This window comes from Nerophis ophidion, linkage group LG03 (genome assembly GCF_033978795.1).
Source record: "Nerophis ophidion isolate RoL-2023_Sa linkage group LG03, RoL_Noph_v1.0, whole genome shotgun sequence".
Lineage (NCBI taxonomy): Eukaryota > Metazoa > Chordata > Actinopteri > Syngnathiformes > Syngnathidae > Nerophis > Nerophis ophidion.
In genome coordinates this window covers 26,166,601-26,188,382 of record NC_084613.1, presented here as the reverse complement: position 1 = coordinate 26,188,382, position 21,782 = coordinate 26,166,601, and the positions used below count along the sequence as shown (strand labels likewise).

General features: G+C 40.7%; 1 protein-coding gene across 1 annotated transcript in view; it reads right to left on the bottom strand.

Moving 5' to 3' along the window:
• The window catches only part of LOC133549397 (insulin-like growth factor 1 receptor), a 219,681-nt gene that overhangs the window by 68,873 nt on the left and 129,026 nt on the right, over window positions 1-21,782 (bottom strand). Inside the window, exon 3 of the mRNA XM_061894772.1 lies at window positions 1,918-2,218. Coding sequence (XP_061750756.1) covers window positions 1,918-2,218 — 301 coding nt within the window. The remainder of the gene's footprint in view (window positions 1-1,917; window positions 2,219-21,782) is intronic.

The following is a 21,782-nucleotide window of genomic DNA, read 5'->3' as shown; positions in this document are numbered from 1 at the left end:
GATTATCCGGCGTAGCCTCCTCTCCAGTACACCTGAATAGACTTTTCTGGGAAGGCTGAGGAGTTGGAACACACCCTCCGGTTCCCCTTCTTAAAGAGAGGAACCACCACCCCGGTCTGCCAATCCAGAGGTACCGCCCCCAATGTCCACGCGATGTTGCAGAGTCCTGTCAACCAAGACAGCCCAACAGGGTCCAGAGCCTTAAGGAACTCCGGGCGGATCTCATCCACGCCCAGGGCCTTTCCACCGAGGGGCTTTTTAACTACCTCGGCAACCTCAGCCCCAGAAATAGTAGAGCCCACCACAGATTCCCCAGGCACTGCTTCCTCATAGGAAGACGTGCTGGTGGGATTGAGGAGGTCTTTGAAGTATTACCTCCACCGATGTACAACATTCGCAGAATACAATGATTTGCAAATCCTTTTCAACCCATATTCAATTGAATAGACCGCAAAGAGAAGATACTCAATGTTCGAACTGAAAAACATTATTTTTTGCAAATATTAGCTGATTTGGAGTTTGATGCCTGCAAAATGTTTCAAAAAAGGTGGCACAAGTGGCAAAAAAGACTGACAAAGTTGAGGAATGCTCATCAAACACTTATTTGGAACATCCCAAAGGTGAACAGGCTAATTGGGAACTGGTGAGTACCATGATTGAGTATAAAAGCATCTTCCATGAAATGCTCAGTCACTCACAAACAAGGATGGGGCGAGGGTCTCCAATTTGTGAACAAATACGAGAGCAAATTGTCCAACAGTTTAAGAACAACATTTCTCAACGAGCAACTGCACAGATTTTAGGGATTTCACCATATACGGTCCATAATATCAATTTAAGGTTCAGAGAATCTGGAGAAATCACCGCACGTAAGCGATGATATTACAGACCTACGATCCCTCAGGCATTACTGCATCAACAAAAGACATCAGTGTGTAACGATGTGTTGTTCAAAGAAAAGGCTTTGAACACAGTAGCAAAAATGTCCCTGTGCCAACTTTTTACAATGTGTTGCTGCCATTAAATTCTAAGTAAAGGATTATTTGCAAAAAAAAAATTAAGATCTCAGTTCGAATATTAAATATCTTGTCTTTGCAGTCGATTCAATTGAATGTAAGTTGAAAATAATTTGCAAATTATTGTATTTTTTTTTACGATTTACGCAATGTGCCAACTTCACTGGTTTTGGGTTTTGTACTTTATATTTTTGTACTTTATATTTGTTTGGATTGAAAAATGCAAAACTGTTCAATATTGTTATGTACGTCTAGCTAGTGTGCTAGTCTTTGCTTATCTGTTGCATAACTGCTCGCTCTTAGTAGCCTACAGTCTACCATGTTTACCTTTTGTAAAAGTCTTGACTAAAATATAAGAAAAAGAACGAACTTGTGTCCTTATTGGAGTCCATTTAGATGTTAACTGGCAGTTTAACAGGCTGCAGGAGCACTTATATCGGAGATTTTATATGCAAACCAATATAATCCAATGTTTATCTATTTATTTTTGCTGATGTCGGCCCAGTATCTGCTATTACAACATCCCAGGACTCAATTCAGACTTAATCATCTCATCTCAATTTTTTATTGGGAAGTGATGACATGTAAAAAGTTCCTTGATTGTAGTTTTCATTTTAGATTCAGAAGGCACTAAGAAAGGTGCCTGTATTGCAGGTAAAGTTAATCTCAAGGATACTTTATGCAAATGAATCTATTATGCAACAGTACAGAGTGAAAACAAGCTCCTTCGGTGTCAGGGAGCCAACACAGCATCTGGATACAATACGTATGGTCCTGCGCACTAAACAAAGTTCCCGAGACAAAAAGTTGCCTTTTTTTCCATTTCAATGAGCAACGGGCAAGCCACCAGGCATGGCGTGTCCAAAACAGCAGGACTTCAAGCAAAAGCGACGGGTCTTACCGATTTGTCTCGTTGCGTGCAAAGCCAGAGGGGCAGTCAGGCATACATTCGCCCTCGTGGATGACAAAGTGAATGTCGCTGGGCAGGTGCACTTGGGAGCACAAGTCCATGGTGATGCAGCGCCAGCCCTCGAACATGAACGTGTCTGGGGGGCATTCCGGTACGCAGCGGCCCTCGTGGTAGTAGTGGAGGCAGGCGGAGCACGCCGTGTCGTTGTTAGGCTGAGTGCAGGTGCCCAGGCACTGGCCGTGGCAACACTCGCCCTCGTCTGTGCAGGCGTGTTTGCAGTGGTCGGGACACACTGGAAGAAATAGAAGAAAGTAATGAAGATGGCTAAAAGCAGGGGTGTCCACACTAAGGCGGCCCGCCGGTATCTTCAAATTGGCACGCGAGACGTCAAAAGTTCAATAAAGAATCAGGCCTGTGGGCTGGACTATTAAAAACATGGCATTAAAACAAAAAAATAAAGACAACTTCAGATTATTTTTTTTGTCTTAATTTGGCCAAAAATAAAACAAACACATTCTGACAATACTACAATAAAAATATAGAAAAAAATACCGGCAGCGGTAAAGTTTAGATCCATGAAGGAAAGAAGAAAGTGAATGAATGTTAATAACTGAATAAATTTACATCCATCTAGCCATCCATTTTCTACCGCTTATCCCTTTTGGGGTGGCGGGGAGTGCTGGAGCCTATTACATAAGCATAAAAATGTGTTTTCTTTTGTATTATTTTCTTTAATGAATTAAGTCATGTTTATGACAACCTTTTTCCAAAACACAATATAGAATGTGAGATATAACAGAATAATGCATACATTTATCATTTGTTTTCAAAACGCTTACAAAAAGGTGAGACTCCAAAAATGTACTGTGGGACCCCATTTTTTTATGACTTGATGTGGTTCCTGGGACCCCATTTTGAGAATTTCTAGCGCCAACACTGATGGAGTATTGCTGCGTGACAGAAGGATTAGATGGTTCCCTTCGGGTACTCCGGCTTCCTCCCACCTCCGAAGACATGCAACTGGGATATGTTGATTGGCAACACTAAATTGGCCTTAGTGTGTGAATGTGAGTGTGAATGTTGTCTGTCTATCTGAGGTGGCGACTTGTCCAGGGTGTACACCGCCTTCCGCCCGAATGCAGCTGAGATGGGGTCCAGCGACCCCCTGCAATCCCAAAAGGGACAAGCGGTAGAAAATGGATGGATGGATTAGATGGAACCTTTATGCCCTCGGTAGAATTAATGTTCCAGTAGCAGCATTTCAATACCAGCATACAAGACAATAGTGGCGAAATGTACTTTTTGTGTAAATATAATGACTTTTGCAAACAAACGTTCTGGAATTCTTCTCGACTAAACCAGTCTGTGCACTGATGCACTCCCTCTCCTTAAGTATGATGTTCTCGCAGGCTGAGAGGAAAATCGATGGGGAAATGACCGTGCGTGTTTCAAACAGAGCTGTGGGCATCATGAATAATAGAAACTCCTCATTTGTTTGCTTGTGAGAAAGGTAGCCGAGGGTTATCAGTAACACACTTTATATTGTGGTGGGGATGCTAAATCACAATTAATGTGTCGGCCCAACATGTTTTTAAAGGAGTAAAGAAGTACAATATTGGCAAAGGGCCAACATCCTGTAGCTTAACACACACAACAAGCAGTAAACAGCCATTTATTATTTCCATTGACAACATAATGATGCCATTTTCTGCTTTTGAGGGGCCACTTTCTCCACATACACAACCGCCCCTAGAGAGTAGTTAGCGTTGCCGTATTTATGTTTATAGTGTTGGTTATTACTCAAAGACAAATTTCTCCACAGAGCCAATAAAAGCTGAACAGTGCTGAGCTCGAGTAATGAGATGGTACTGCACCTCTCGTTCCCTAGCAACCGCCTCCCAGGTGCAATGCTGGAAAGGTATGCAGCGCAAAGTTTATATGCAACACAATTTATGTCGGTTTCAAGCACAGTCACGATGACAAGGGCCTGATGGAGTAAAATGTGATGGTTTCTCCGCCTGGAAATGACAGTCAGCTTGTCGTTTAACGGCAATGCAAAATAAAGCCGGCCGCCGAGCTAATCTCCCGTTGAATATTTCATGCGGCGTTGCGAAACATCTGCGCCGGGTCACAATGTGACGGTGCACTACAGCAATGCTGCCGACTCCCAAATGTGTCAAATCCACTTTGGCCTCGGCACGGGGGAGGGATGGATTACTGCAACTCTCTGTCTGCTTTTTCAAATACTTCCCATTCTTTCTCACAATGATTTACGTTTCAAGAAACAGATGAGAGATTGGACAAAATATCCTCATTGATCCTTTCACCGCAGCCCATCTTGTAAGAATACACGCTGTAATATCACAAGGAAGTACTGCAGGGCTACTCAACTTGCAGCCCCCAGGCCACATCCGGCCCGCCAAAGCTTTTCATTTTGCCCGCTGAACATCGCCCAAATAGGCTTGATGAAATCATTCAAACTAGGGCTAATTGTGTATGTAGTACTACCGTTACACCACTAGGGGCAACAACATGGCATATGTGTCACAATGAAGCAGCAGTGGGGTGTGTAGATGAAGACTTCATTCAACCCTGAAAAAAGAAATTTAAATAAATGGGAAAAACCAAACTTTTAACAACAACTGGACAACCAAGTATGAATGTTCTTCCCCGAGCAAGGGCTCGAGTCATTGTTTCCTGTCAGACCTTTCAATCGGCAGACACTATTCCAGACAAGCAGCAACAACAGTAGAAATCCACACATGTAAGCTTTATCACGAAACGTGGTCAAATCTGTGTAAGTACATATTGTGCATGACTATATTTAGTTAGTTTTAAATTGAAATTGCTGACCTTGTGATGTCTTTTGTATTTGTGGTCATGCCGTCTTTTATCTGAGAAGAACTCTGCCGATCAAAGTTTGTTTAATAAAGTTAAAGTACCACTGATAGTCACACACACTGGGTGTGGTGAAATTACTCTCTGCGTTTGACCCATCCCCTTGTTACACCCCCTGGGAGGTGAAAGGAACAGTAAGCATCATTTTGGTGATTTAAACCCCAATTCCAACCCTTGATGCCGAGTTTCAAGCAGGGAGGTAATGGGTCCCATTTTTATAGTCTTTGGTATGACTCGGCCAAGGTTTGAGCCCACAACCTACCGATCTCAGGGCGGACACTCTAACCACTAGGCCAATGAGCAGGTAGCACTAAATTTGATTAGCATGAAGCCATAACGCTACACCAGAGCTTTAATTGTAATGAGTTTAATTCATTCATTCATTGTGTGCAATGTCCATCCATCCCATCCATTTTCTGCCGCTTATTCCCGTTCGGGGTCGCGGGGGGCGCTGGCGCCTATCTCAGCTACAATCGGGCCGGGCAATGTTGTAATTGTAATTCATTCATTCATTGTGTGCAATGTTTGATGTGAATGTTGTTTAATTTCTATACGCGTAAACATCTGCAGTTTATTGTGTAAATACCACAAAACCTTCTTATTTATTTATGTAAAATACACAATGGATGCTATACTTTTGTAATGTTTATTTTATGTTTATATGTTCAGTCTTGGGGCAGCACGGTGGAGGAGGGGTTAGTGCATCTGTCTCACAATACAAAGGTCCTGAGTAGTCCTGGGTTCAATCCCAGGTTCGGGATCTTTCTGTGCGGAGTTTGCATGTCCTCCCCGTGACTGTGTGGGTTCCCTCCGGGTACTCCGGCTTCCTCCCACTTCCAAAGACATGCACCTGGGGATAGGTTGATTGGCAACACTAAAATTGGCCCTAGTGTATGAATGTGAGTGTGAATGTTGTCTGTCTATCTGTGTTGGCCCTGCGATGAGGTGGCGAATTGTCCAGGGTGTAACCCGCCTTCCGCCAGATTGTAGCTGAATAGGCACCAGCGCCCCCCGCAACCCCAAAGGGAATAAGCGGTAGGAAAAAAAATGGATGGATGGATGTTTTGGAGCAACACGAATACACGGAAAATAAATTGTTCATTAATTTCTTTTTCAGGCTTCCATCCATCCATTTTCTACCGCTTATTCCCTTTTGGGGTCACGGGGGGCGCTGGCGCCTATCTCAGCTACAATCGGGCGGAAGGCGGGGTACACCCTGGACAAGTCGCCACCTCATCGCAGGGCCAACACAGATAGACAGACAACATTCACACTCACATTCACACACTAGGGCCAATTTAGTGTTGCCAATCAACCTATCCCCAGGTGCATGTCTTTGGAAGTGGGAGGAAGCCGGAGTACCCGGAGGGAACCCACGCATTCACGGGGAGAACATGCAAACTCCACACAGAAAGATCCCGAGCCTGGATTTGAACCCAGGACTGCAGGACCTTCGTATTGTGAGGCAGACGCACTAACCCCTCTGCCACCGATTGTAAAATAAATTAAATGGTACATACACCTGGATAAATTAAATCCAAACAAACATTTTTAGTGCAAAATAACAAAATAGTGTGGGCTTTATCACACAACCCTGGCTTGTCTGCAAAAATGACAGGGTGACATTCATCTTTATATATTCAATCAATCAATCAATCAATCAATCAATTCCTTAATTGTCATTGTCATAAATAACACTTGAGTCATACATGTCAACGAGATTTTCTTTGAGCTTTGTCCATTCCCGTAAACCTTGTGCACCCACCCAAGAGCCCAAAACGGGCATTACATGTTACTGATGTGATATGATTGTTCAGTTTGAAGGTTAGCGGTCTGAAATTTCACCAGGATGTTTTTCTCAACTTTTTTTAAATTTTTATTTTTTTGATTGCAACATTGTTAGAATAGGATATAAACATAAAGTACCGTATACACACTTTCAATCATGTTGACTACTATTACACAGTAACTGCTATTTTTCAACAGACTGTAATGGATGGATGGATGGATGTTCAGTCTTGCATACCTAAATGAAGGAAGAAATGTAAAGAAAGACAACTGAGGAAGAAGGAACATTAATCCTCCACAAAACTTCAAGCTGTTAACTATCTGTCCAGCTGCACACGCTGGAAACAGGTAGCGAGGGCAGAGTAATGGATTTATTGACAGTGCAGTGTGAAAGCCAATGTGTTTACTTTGCAATAAAGTCAACACAGTGTCAAAGGAATATAACCTGCGGAGGCACTTTCTGACGAAACATCCACATTCCGTTATCTGGCCCCTAAGCCCTTAGGCTCTTGAAACTGCGGCCCTCTACATTATGTAGTTGAATAGCCCAGAAGTACTGAGACTGTACAGTATGTTACTACACAGCTACAGTGTGTATCGCCTCGCGCCACATGTCGGGCTCTGCACTGAATCTCTTCCAAAACAAAATGGCAAACTCCTCACACACGCACGCTGCTGGTCGTACAACAGCTGTGATTGGGTTGGACGTGCGATGTTGACACTGGTGGGTTGAAAGCAGCCAGGTCAGTGTTGCAAGAACGAGGAGGAGGTGCATGGTATCAGGCTTGATTTTCTTGGATTACGACCAAAAGGGGGCAGCCAAGGCAAGCTCTAAAGAGGCTCCACTTTGATGGAACCCCGCTCTCTCCTTCTACCCTCCTCCTTTTTTTCACTGCAGCATCATCCCAAGAGATTCTTCAACCAATAGACATTCCAAACATGCACGCGGCAGAAGAAAACCCTGAGCAGGGGTGCAGCCTTAAATCCATATAAGTCGACCCGGTTTCAGTGTGTCACCAAACAAGCCGCGGTGTCAAGGATACAATCCTCTATTTATGGATGCGGCGCTTGAGTATTTCCACGCCGCCTCCACTTTGGCACGGGAAGACAAGGGCAATGTGGGTTTCCACTGCTTCAATGGAAAGGGACGACCTGGTCAGATGAGTCTACATCAGGGGTGTCAAACTCGTTTACATTGAGGGCCACATCGCAGTTATGGTTGCCATCAGAGGCCTGATTTTAACAATGAGTAATATATGAATATACAGTATAGGCCAAAAGTTTGGACACACCTTCTCAATCAATGCGGTTCCTTTATTTTCATGACTATTTACATTGTAGATTGTCACTGAAGGCATCAAAACTATAAATGAACACACGTGGAGTTATGTACTTAACAAAAAAAAGGTAAAATAACTGAAAACATGTTTTATATTCTAGTTCCTTCCAAATAGCCACCCTTTGCTCTCATCACTTTTTTGCACACTGTTGGCATTCTCTCGATAAGCTTCAAGAGGGAGTCCCCTGAAATGGCTTTCACTTTACAGGTGTGCTTGAAGCTTATCGAGGAAATGCCAAGAGTGTGTAAAACCGTAATCAGAGCAAAGTGTGGCTATTTTGAAGAAACTAGAATACAAAACATGTTTTCAGTTATTTCACCTTTTTTTTTAAGGACATAATTCAACATGTATTTCTTTATAGTTTTGATGCCTTCAGTGACAATCTAAAATGTAAATAGTCATGAAAATAAAGAAAACGCATTGAATGAGAAGGTGCGTCCAAACTTTTGCCTGTACTGTACATGTATGTATATAATACATTAACAATTTTTTTTTACACGAGGTGCAAAAAAATATTAAAATTTTATTTTAAAAACTGGCAGCTCAGTCACCAGATTTTTACAGTAAAAGCAGTGGGTTTTTTACTGCATAACATTTTTTTGAATAAACGGAATGGAAAGGAAAAACAATACCACTGTTGTCAGCATTAAAATTCAAGCAACAGAGCTGGCAGTTTGTTTTTTTTACTGTAAAATCTTGTTGTTTTAAGGGATTTTTGTCTGTTTTTTAATGTTTTAGTGTCTTACTATACATGAAAAAAAACTTTTAAAAAGATATGCAATTGCATGCAGTACATGATGTTTGATGTCAAAAGGGAAAACAATTATATATTTAGTAAGAAAAGTTTAGGCATTTTATAAACGCATATTATTTTCAGGCATTCGCAGGCCTGATTTGGCCCCCGGGCCTTGGTTTGACACCTGTGGTTTACATCCTCCTCACCATGAAAGGATCTGACGAAACAAATCCAAAGTTTGGCCGCGTGGACTCAGAATTCTATATATCTGAATATGTAATGGTTTATAAAAAACATTGCGATATGTACGAGGAATATTTTTTACATTCAAGCAGAAAAGAACGCCTTACATTTGGCCTTCAATCTGCTAGAATTTATACACACGTCATGGGTTTACCCTGTTTCCTTATCTATGCACTCTCGCACACACATATTATTATTAATTGTGTCATGAAGAGAAGAAAGGTGTGTGTATACTCGGCACACACATCAAGTTAACTTTCAGTTTCAGTTCCTGCCAGGGTGAGCAAACCAAGGAGGACAAAAGCTGAGGAGGGTATCTATATTAGAGAGTGCTTCGACCTTTAGATGGCTCGGTTCATTTGCGTGTATTTTTATTTTTGTACTTACTTTGTACTATGTAAAAGAAATTGAGTGTATTAAAACAATGTTTATTGTGTTTTATATGAAATAGTTATCATGTAATATTCATATTCTTCTTTAGACAATACCCCAGAAGCAGAAGTTACTTGGACAGAAAAAATATACTCACATTTTAATGATTTGTGTTTATTCGGGGGAGTTCTTCTTGTCTTTCGCATCTAATAGTTGTTTTTAGGGGTACACGATAAATATTGGATGGATTTATTAATATGAAGAATTATGACGTCTAGGGTTGCGCGACAGAGACAACATAAGTCAGTCCAGCTGTGTCTGCAAATGTGTCAGTGACAAGCGAACAAACGTGGTGTCAATGCACTGTAGCGTGCTCGCTCGCGGCTATTGTCCCTCCACTTCTAAGTCAGTAATCCTCGCCTCCATGGGGGTAAAGAAGGTAGGTTTCTTCAAAGTAGCATTATCACTGGAGGAAGAGGAATAACTAAACATGCTACACTACACAATGCAGGAGGATATGTTAACGCTAACCGCAAGCTGAAACTCTTAATAAACAAGGTGGTCAAATTGATACAAATATCCCCAGTAATGATACAACCGGAACTGATGTAATAATGTCAGCGTATATGTCAGTAGCCAAATTAAGAGCCTTTCTAACCCGTTTTGAAATGTTTCTATTACCATTTTTAAAATAATATATCGTGATATATATCGTTATCTACAATACATATCACGATATATATTTGAGGCCATATTTCCCAACCCTAAGACGTCATTTCGATAGATCAAATAACATTAAAAAGACACTTAAAAGAAACATTACGCCACAACAAGGCGAGATTAACTATAGATGGATTAGGGCAAGGATGTCAAACTGGTTTTCATTGAGGGCCACATTGCTTACAGGAAAAAGCTGGCAGTTTAGTTGCCAGAATAATTTGGTGTTATTGTGTTACATTAAATTATATTATACTATATTATATTATATTATATTATATTATATTATATTATATTATATTATATTGTATTACATTGTGAATGGAAAAACAGTACAAGTTATTTTTTATTCTGGCAATTTAGCTGCCAGTTTTTCTACTGTAAAAACAAATGTACCGTTAAAAACAACTGTAGATTGTACAGTCAAAAACTGGCAGCTCAGTCAAAAGAATTTTGACGCAAAAAACTAGTAGTTTTTTTTTAATTTACAGTAATGTGCTGTAAAGAACAACGTAAAAAAAATATTGTCATTGTTATTCATTTTATGGGTAGTTTGCTGTAAAGTTAAGTATTTTTATTTACACAAAAACATGTTTGGAAAGTATGATAATATACTGTAATATTTGTTGCAATATTGGATACTATTAAAGCTGAAAAAGTATGCAATTTCAAGCAGTACATATATTTTGTCATGAAAAAAATCAGTTACATTTAATGGGAAACGATTAAGTACTTAACTGACACAGATCATTTGCAGGTGTTTGCGGGCCAGATTAAATGATGTCGCGGGTCAGATCTGGCCCCCGCGCATTAAGTTAAATCAAGCGCTCTTTTTCTCCTGCTTGTTTTGTAAACTGCCTATAGTAAAACTTCCCCTAAACTCTGTGTGAACAAACATGGCTTCGATTGTGTGGGACTTACTCACTGAGGAAGGCATCTTGGCTATGATGATGCCTACTTTAGGTAGACGTTCACATTACAAATATATGTTTTTTAATGTGACTAGAATGGGTGGTTGAAGTGGGCCACATGTGCACGTGACGCACCACGTCACACTTTTGCTGCAGTTTGTTTACTGGAGTAAACACGCATCCAATTCTGTAAATCCCACTCCTTCCAAGGATTGTGTGCAACCGGAGATAACATTTTATTAACCGAATTGTTTTGCGTAGGAGATTAGGGAAGGAAGAGGGCAATCATTTTGGCTCTCGCTCTTGTTTGTGAGGCATTTGCTTTAATGTGCGTTCCGAGGAGCATGTGGGCGAGCAGTTTAAGTCAGGAGTGGTGGGACGTTGTTGACGCCAGTTCTAAAACATCCTTTTCCGCCTATTTTCGGCTCATTCCTCCGATTTCCTATTGTGACCGTCTATTTTGGCGAAGAATTATGACGCTTGTTGCTTTACATTTGGGTCAGATGAACGTGACCCAATTGTTCAAAATGCAGGTGTATCGGGTACAGTTAAGATTTAAAATCCATGTACAAAAGAGGCATGGGTCGAATCTGAAAAATAAAACGGAATTTGTTATGTGCCGATATTTGGCATTTTGACATTTATTAGTGTCGATAATTGGAATTTAATATTTATTATTTGGCATTTTGACGTTTATCAGTGTCGATATTTGGAATTTTTACGTTTATTAGTGTCAATATTTGGAATTTTTACGTTTATTAGTGTCGATATTTTGCATTTTGACAATTATCGTTTGGCATTTTGATGTTTATCGTGCCGATATTTAGCATTTTGATGTTTATCGATGCTGATATTTGTTATTTTCATGTTTACCTGTGCCGATATTTGGCATTTTGACGTTTATGTGTGCCAATATTCAGATGAACGTGACCCAATTGTTCAAACTGCAGGTGCATCAGGTACAGTTAAGATTTAAAATCCATGCACAAAAGAGGCATGGGTCGAATCTGAAAAATAAAACGGAATTTGTACTGTGCCTATATTTGGCATTTTGACATTTATTAGTGTCAATATTTGGCATTTTGACGTTTATTAGTGTCGATATTTGGAATTTTGACTTTTATTAGTGTTGATATTTGGAATTTTGACGTTTATTAGTGTCGATATTTGGAATTTTGACGTTTATTAGTGTCGATATTTTGCATTTTGACATTTATCGTGTCGATATTTGGCATTTGGACGTTTATCGGTGCCGATATTTGGCATTTTGATGTTTATCGATGCTGATTTTTGGTATTTTCATGTTTATCTGTGCCGATATTCTGCATTTTGACATTTATGTGTGCCAATATTCAGATGAACGTGACCCAATTGTTCAAACTGCAGGTGCAACGGGTACAGTTAAGATTTAAAATCTATGTACAAAAGAGGCATGGGTCGAATCTGAAAAATGAAACGTAATTTGTACTGTGCTGATATTTGGCATTTTGCCATTAATTAGTGCAAATATTTGGCATTTTGACGTATATCAGTGTCTGTATTTGGCATTTTGCCATTTACCTATGCCGATATTTGACAATTTAACGTTTGTTTATTAGTGTCGATATTTTGCATTTTGACATTTATTGTGCTGATATTGGGCATTTTGACGTTTATCAGTGCTGATATTTGGCATTTTGATGTTTATCGATGCTGATATTTGGTATTTTCATGTTTATCTGTGCCGATATTTGGCATTTTAACGTTTATCTGCGCCAATATTTGGATTTTTTACGTTCATCTGTGTCAATGTTTGGCATTTTGATGTTTATTAGTGTCGATATTTGGCATTTTGACGTTTTTCAGTGCCGATATTTGGCATTATTGACGTTTATTAGTGTCGATATTTAACATTGTGACGTTAATCGGTGCCAATATTTGTCATTTTCACATTTATCGTGCCGATATATGGCATTTTGACATATATCAGTGCCGATATTTGGCATTTTGATGTTTAATAGTGTCGATATTTGGCATTTTGACGTTTATCAGTGCCGATATTTGGCATTATTGACGTTTATTAGTGCCGGTATTTGACATTTAACGGTGCCAATATTTGTCTTTTCACATTTATCTGTGCCAATATTCTGCATTTTTTTAACAATATACATAGGTTAACGGTATCGTTCTTGACAATCAGGAAGTTACTTCCGATGGTTACTATTACCGTTTGAAATTATAATCTTCAAAATAACCTTATTGATAACTGCACTTTGATAAACTCATGGACTGACTGGCGCCAGGCCGCAAGTTTCGATGCTAACATAAGCGAGAGACACCATCTTTCCCCATTAAGAAATGACATACCCCAATTCAAACTTGTATAAACACATTACTGTCATTGAACCAACAAGCTGTGCTCTCGTGACTAATCGTTCTATAACCTGGGGACTGCAACCGTTACCATCAAAAGAGACATTTTGCCGTCTCTTCCACTAAAGAAAAATAGTACAGCGCCGCAAAACCTAAAAAAGCTAATAAACTTTTAAAGTTTTTATCTTTTTTTATATTTCTTTTTACAGAAGAAAACAATATGTCAATGTGAAATTCAACTCTTTTTCCTTTTCTTGTTTGGCAAGTATTAATGGTTAGCTTACCCAAGGGGTTGCACACTCGAGAAGTACAACTGAACACACAGGCTTACAGTTTCTTTTACGTGACTTTCTTGCGCCTCAAGACTCAGCCAGTGCGCATTTACGGCCTCACAGGCAGTCAGAAAGTGGAGAACTCTTTTTAAAAATGCTAACTTTTCTCACTCCGCTGTGAGAGGAGTGAGGGAGCCGCAACAAGAAGGCAGAAGAGCCTCATGCGGACCCAAGGCCGCGAGTTGCAGACACTGTTTTATACTATACAGTGTGCTCATTGATCGCCGAGCATTTAAATAAATATACAATACAAATAAAATATTTACAACAATAAGAGCTTAGCCATTAAAAGAGATAAAATACTAAAACTAAAATACTATCAGTGAAGCACAAAAAACACAAATCATGCAAAATATGTGTATGATGTACGGTGTGTCTATTTATTTTGTGTAAGTACTTTTTGAGAACATTCAACAAAACCCTGATAATGATGACAGGGATAATTTTGGTCGGGATAACTGATACCCCATAAGAGACAAGGAGTAGAAAATGGATGGATGGATGAATTGTTCATATAGTTGCATCCCTACTATAGAAATATTATCTTTGACAAACAGGGCACAAAGAGGATTCAGCCTGGGAATTCTGTCGAGCAACAAAGGGCAAACGTGACCAAGACAAAAATGATCCTAGCTAAGTTGCTGAATCTCAATATTTAAGTTTGAAATGAATCACAAACCAAACTAATGGACTACTGTATTTTTCGGACCATAGGGCGCACCGGACTATAAGCACTGCCGATGAGTGGGTGTATTCAGGTCTATTTTCATATAAAAGGAACAGCGGATTACAAAACACATTAAATGGGTAATATTATGATTTGTTTTTCCATTTGAAACACTTCCTTGTGGTCTACATAACATGTGATGGTGGTTCTTTGGTCAAAATGTTGCATAGATTAGGTTTTACAGACCATCTTCAAGCCGCTTTCTGACTGTCGCTTTAGGATGCACCGTTTTGTGGGCAGTCTTATTCACATTCCTCCACTTTGTCATCTTTGTTGTACCGGTACTTTTTAGCACTTCCACAGCGAGTCTACAGACAGATTTAAGTTACAACTGTACGCTACTTTGTATTAGAAATGGAAACAGCTGAGGATGGAAGCCCCACAACAAGAGGATATATAAAAATAAGTTTATTGACTACGCCGCGGACTAAAATGGCGGACGCGAGCACATTTTCGGGACTTACGCAGATCCCAAATACACAACAGCAGGTACCAATAGGTTAGAAAAGTTGGTTTTGCATAATATTGCGAAACAAAATGCCAGATAACATGTCTCCAAATAGGTGCCATTTTGGGGTCCTTCCATAATATTATCAGTATGTTGAAGCACAGCACGTCTGACTACAGTAGCTGTAATGTGCTGACAATCCAAGTTGTACTACAACAGACAGATTGACAGATTTTAGTATGGCGTGTGTAAAGTTTTATACTATCAACTAATAAATATCAAAGTTTTGGGCTAGCTTTATGAGCGTCATTTATTGAACAGGCATCAACCTGCAATCCACACGTATCTCTTATGTGTGACTGCCAACTATTTGTGTCATGTACCACCTTGTACCAAATAGAATTGCTTCAAGGTCGGTAAGCACAATCAGAATTAATAGGCACATTGTCGATTGTTCAGACAATAAAAAGATTTTAAGTGCGCCTTATTGTCCGAAAATACACGGTCATTGATATTTATATTAAGTGTAAATTAGAAGCCATGCACATAAAAAAAAAAAAATGAAAGAAAGACTTACAGCTTAGTTTAGTTTTTTTCAATAGTTTCATTTCAAATCAGCCTTTGAGCTTATTTGTCCTGCTTGCCTCTACAAACTAGTGGAGTCTGACGTCTCTGGTCTAGTACAGGTAATGCAATCCTTTCCATCCTCCCATTACTTCAAGACGACAAAGTATACAGTAACACTGCTGACAGGAACTTTAGTGATTGGCAAATTTGTTTTAAAAAATACATTGTTACAGTTATTTTGATACACAACTGTAAAAAATATAAGGTATTATGATATTACTACTCCCCTATAGCGGTTATACAACCAACCACCCCCTCCCATCCTGCAGCTCTCTCCTACAGGCAAACGCAGTCAGGTCAGACGCCGGCCCACCCCTGCTGCTTGCACCGCAGCGCTGCAATACGAGCGGCGGCCGGGTCCATTTCATTAAACGTAAACAATAACAACAGAGTTTTTTCTTTCGGAGCAATGAATAAGAAAGGAAGACAGCGTCACTCATAGGCCAAAAGATGGACAACAAGTGCACTGTTTGTTTTCTTGGGGGATGCAAAATTGTGTGAAAAATGTTCTGGATTGTAGACAATTTGCAGAAGTAGGTGCAGCCTGGACTGGTAATAAAGGTGATCACACACTTACAACACCTGGTCAGGTACAAACTAGTAACAAGTGAGGTATTAAACTGCTCTGCATCGCACCAACAGCAGTGGTGTATTTTAAACAGGCCTAAAATGGTGTACACAACAGGGGGCGTTCGGGGTCAAGTGATCTCATGCTCTTTTACGATGCTTTTGGGAAGATTTAACGTTGTACATTAGGAGGAAATAGAACTTTGCACAATCTACGGCCATAAAATGAACACAAAAAAATCGCAGGATAAGCTTTTTTTCTGCGTGTCACGATATGACAATAAGAGAGGATACGTGGCAGACAGTGGGGAAATCATTCATTATTCACAGCAGTGGCACTGGGAGGGATGGGCAGGCTTGGAGTGGGTCGAGGGTGGGGGAGCGGTCATGGGGTCTAAAACAGGCGGTTGGAGGCGAGCGCTCTGTCAGACCAATGGCGGGCCGGCAGGGGAGGATCTAATCCCGATGACTGACATGTTATTGAGTCTGGCGCAGAGGTGGTAAACAAGTCGGCTGTGGAGCGCGCGATGGGAGGGGAGAGGAGGCAGTAGGGGTGGGAGGAGGCAGCGTAACCATGGCGATTAAGTGCAGCTTTTTGACAGACTCTGTGAAAGTGAAGTGAAAGAAGAGCCAATAAATTTAGGTTGGTTGTTCTCGGAAAATGCTGGTGTGCGGCAAAAGGGCAAGGGAAGATGTTTCCCATCGCTTCTGTTTCGTAAAGCGTTTACTCCACCAACCCTCCCGCTGGGAGGATGTCAAGCCTCCCACCTGGTGCCGTTTGAGCCGGTGGGCTCAGGTTACCAAAAGCTGAGAGCAGTAGCAGACAGCAGGAAGTTAGCGGAAGTAGGGATATGGCAGCAGGCACACAACAGACCCATCGAGGGCCGGCTACAACGCCGGAGTGCGGCCCCTCCGAACTCCATCATCGGCCACATCCCTATCCGGTAACCCAATCCTCCCCTGGAGCCCCGCTAAGGGGACGGCCCCCGTGCACTCGTTAAAACCGCATCAAGACCAGACAGCCAGAGATGATAATGCTTCCTCACTCGCAGCCAAGGTAAACCACATCAGTGCCTGTAGCAGACTGATGTTCGCGTTCCAGGATCTGAACTAAAGGGGTCTTACACAATATGGGGGTCGCAAAGTGTCCCGTGCAGGGTTGCTGGGTCCCTTCCACTCGCATGCCCAATAAAGACCAGCAATGTGTTTTTCAACCAACTATGTGCTGGTCTGTGTGTGCAGGCATGCATGGCATTTCCCCTCAGTCACAACAACCACACACACACGCACACAGTAACACACAAACACGCACACACACACACACTAGGCAGCCTTTTACCCTTGGGCCACATAGCTGCTTGCTTTGATTGCACTCACTAACAGGGTGCAGGTATGCAGCACTTTGTGTTTTGTCACTGGATGTTTAGTGACAGAAATGCAATTAAAGTCGAAGCGATGAGGCAACATTGTTGTTTACACCAAGTTTATATTCATAACAAACACTTTGTTAGAGGTCTGTATATTGGGTATTAATCCAATACAGCAGTGGTTCTCAAATGGGGGTACGCCTACTCCTTGGGGTACTTGAAGGTATGCCAACGGGTACGTGAGATTTTTTTAAATATTCTAAAAATAGCAACAATTCAAAAATCCTTTATAAATATATTTATTGAATAATACTTCAACAAAATATGAATGTAAGCTCATAAACTGAGAAAAGAAATGCAACAATGCAATATTCAGTGTTGACAGCTAGATATTTTGTGGACATGTTCCATAAATATTGATGTTACAAATTTCTTTTTTTGTGAAGAAATGTTTAAAACTAAGTTCATTAATCTAGATGGATCTCTATTACAATCAGTCAATAAATCAATCAATGATTATTTATATAGCCCTAAATCACTGGTTGCACAAACCACAACGACATCCTCGGTTCGAATCCGTTGAAAAATGTGGGAATTGTGCAAGTTCGTAAAATGGCCCATTCATTTTCAATGGCAAAAATGACTGGGAAAACTGTGAATTCTGGGTAATCTGGGATATATTTTTTTGGCGGGGAGCTCACGATTCATGGTCGAGTCAAACATTTTGATACTTGAAAGGTTCCGATCGGATGAAAAGTTTTTGCGGCGGCTTAAAAATAAATAGATATTTTGTTGGTGTAGAAATGTATATGAGTGAATGCTTGGCCATTCACACAATAATCTAGACAGTTTGCAGTGCAGTCAACTCAGCTTCAGCTCTTCTACATAAAAGCCCCTCGTCCATGGAGAATCTACACTTGTGAGTCCCTAAACGTCTGACTAGGCAGAAGTGCCACGCTGCACGTCACGCCGCTAGATCTGCCAGTCAGTGCATCCAACACCTCTCAGCGCTGAGGAGTCTTTATTTAGTCCTTGCCACTTTTATTGAGGGATCCAGATCTCACCTCTGTCTTATCTAATATTTCTTTTTATGTGACAAGTGTGTCATCTGACTGCCATCTTCTGGTGATTTATGCTAACTGCACATCCAAACAACTTACACTCGGTGAGGGTTTCCCAAAGCTTACATCATCAGGTCAATGGTGTCACCGGTGTTCTTATCCAGAGAGAGTCACTAAATCCGGAGTGCGAGAGCAGCAACTGGAGGGGAGAACTCGGGCCGTGTTTTCTTTTCCACACATTTGGAGGTGTTTCCTCTGCTTCTAAAAATACGAGACTGTACCGGATTTGCTTCATTAAATACACCGCGTTTCCTGGCAGCACTGAAAAGCTGGATGGTGCACCGTGTGTGTTGGTTGGCCAGCTCTGCTACCTGGACGACTTGTTAGGATTAGCGTGTCAAAGCCTTCACGCCCATTGAATACAGTACTCACAAAAGATGGACGCGCGTTTTCTCTTCATGTATGCTAGCACGGGAGTGGAAGAAATGTTTAAAGATGGAGGTAACTGTTTAAATGACATTCAGACTTTACTTAAATCAATAATGGAGCAGCATCTCCTCATCAGTGGCTCAGTAAGGCAACATCAAATCCGGAAATGTGTCTCGCGAAAAACCGTCAGACTGGAACTCTAATAACTAAAGTTCCGTGGGTGAATAATGTAAACCCACTACAGTTCTTAGCGCTTTGATAGCTACTCTACTGGCAGATATAAGTAAGAACTTTAAACTACTTTATATTAGAAATGGCGACAGCGGAAGATGAATGTCACATAACAAGAAGGTAGAGAAATAGAAGGAAGCTTTTGACTACGGACTACAATTGCGGACGCGCACAAATTTTCAGTACTTATGCAAATCCCAAATACAGATCAGCAGGTACCAGAAGGTAAGAAAAGTTGGTTTTGCATAATATTGCGAAACAAAACGCCAGATAATGTCTGCTAATAGGTGCCATTTTGCGGTCCCTATACAAGCACCATGATTATACTCGTATGTTTAATACAAAGACAATCCATCAAGCAGTGCGGCTTCATAGCTTACCGAAGTCGTACTGAAAACATTTTGACAGATTTTTGAGAACCGTTTGAAATGTTGTATATTCTCAATGGAACATTTAAAGGCCTACTGAAACCCACTACTACCGATTACGCAGTCTGATAGTTTATATATCAATGATGAAATATTAACATTGCAACACATGCCAATACGGCCTTTTTAGTTGACTAAATTCCAATTCTAAATCTCCCGTGAGTTTCTTGTTGAAAACGTCGCAGAATGATGACGCGTACGCGTGACGTCACTGACTGTCAGGAAATATTAGCAGCTGCACCACTCACGGCTAAAAGTCGTCTGCTTTAACCGCATAACTAAGCAGTATTTTGGACATCTGTGAACCTGAATCTTTTGCAATTTGTTCATTTAATAATGGAGACTATAAAAAACAGTGCTGTTGGTGGAAAGCGGTGGATTGCAGCTGTCTTTAGCACGGAGACACAGCCGATGTTTCTTTGTTTGTTGTGAAGCGGAGCGGTTAAGCGAACATGTTTTCTCTACATCAACCAGCATGTTTTTGGATGGGGAAATTGTGATATATATCTTATTGGAGAAATCATTGGATTATTCGTCGTCCTGCAGCAGCGGCAGCTGTGAGCTTGGCTCCTCGGCTTCTCTCTGAGACACTTCGTGTTCACCGCAGCCATCCGACCTCGAGGTATGTCTTTACAATCTTTTACAATCTTTAAAATCTCACTAAAACACTATTAAAACAATAAGCAGATAAGGGATCTTCCAGAAATAACCTAGTAAATGTGTCTAATTACATCTGAAACGCTCACACTGCCGTCGCCCGTAGCCGTCACTTGTTTTTTTTTCTTCTATTCCTTCACTATCAATATCCTAATTCACAAATCTTTCATCCTTGCTCAAATTAATGGGGAAATTGTCGCTTTCTCGGTCCGAATTGCTCTTACTGCTGGTGGCTCCCATTAAAAACAATGAAAATATGTGTGGAGCCCTGCAACCAGTGACGTCACGCGCACATACTTCCGGTAAAGGTAGGGCTTTTCTATTAGCGACCAAAAGTTGCGAACTTTATCGTCAATGTTCTCTACTAAATCATTTCCGCAAAAATATGGCAATATCGCGAAATGACCCATAGAATGGACCTGCTATTCCCGTTTAAATAAGAAAATCTCATTTCAGTAGGCCTTTATCTCTTATGTGTGACTGCCATCAATTGGTCACAATTCATTACACCATGTACCAACTATAATAGGTTTGAGGTTGGTAAGCACAACCACAGTTATGCCATACATTAGGCACACCGGGTTATAAAGCGCACTGTCCATTTTTGTGAAAATTAAAGGATTTTAAGTGCGCCTTATAGTCTGAAAAATACGGTACTCAAAGCGCTTTGACACTATTTCCACATTCACCCATTCAGACACACATTCACACAATGATGACGGGAGCTGCCATGCAAGTGGATCTTCATGCATACAATGACCATTTCTAACCTTTTAAAACCTTAACCTGGGTTACGGTTTGGAGAAAAGAGCATCAACTACAAGTAAAATGGTTAACACTACGACATGCTAGCTTCGATAACAATAGCTAGCTAATGACGTCTAAAGAGCAACAAATTCCAACAGCATTAAAATGAACTAAAAAAGCCATCAGGGTCATACATTATATGGTTATGTCCTACCTTCAATGTCTTAAAAATAAAATTCATAATAAAATGAGACAGAACTAGATAGAATAGCATCCAGTGCTAAAGCTAGATAGTGCACATAACCTACCTGTCAACAGCACATCTACCGAGCTGTCAAAAATGTATACCGCAAATTCCAGACTATAGGCCGCAAGTTTTTTAGGCTTTAAACCGTCCATATCTTATCTTTTGGACAAGTTCGCTCACTGCAGGTGCTGCAGTTGATGCATTGCCCTTCTGTTTATGAACCTTATAGAAGTACAGTTGCTGTTCAGTCTACGAGCCGTCCATAGCGGTACTACTTTTATGAATTCTTCGTTTATTGCTCCATGCAACGTTTGTATATTTTACAATGTAACAAATAGGGATGCACCGAATAATCGGTAACCGAATATATTCGACCGAATATGGCAAAAAAAAAGCCACAATCGGCCTTCGGTGGAATGAGTTAAATGCAAGGCCGAATAGTGGCTTGTGACGCAATAACGCAATTTTTTGACGCGGTGACGCAATCAACCAACGTGCGGTGACGTTGTAACCCGGCGCCTTCGGAAAAATGTCAGCAGTGTGGAGATATTTTATAGTGTCGGAAAGTGAAAAAAGTATTGCAGTTTGCAACGAATGTTCAGCCAAACTGTCTCGAGAGGTACCGACGTCT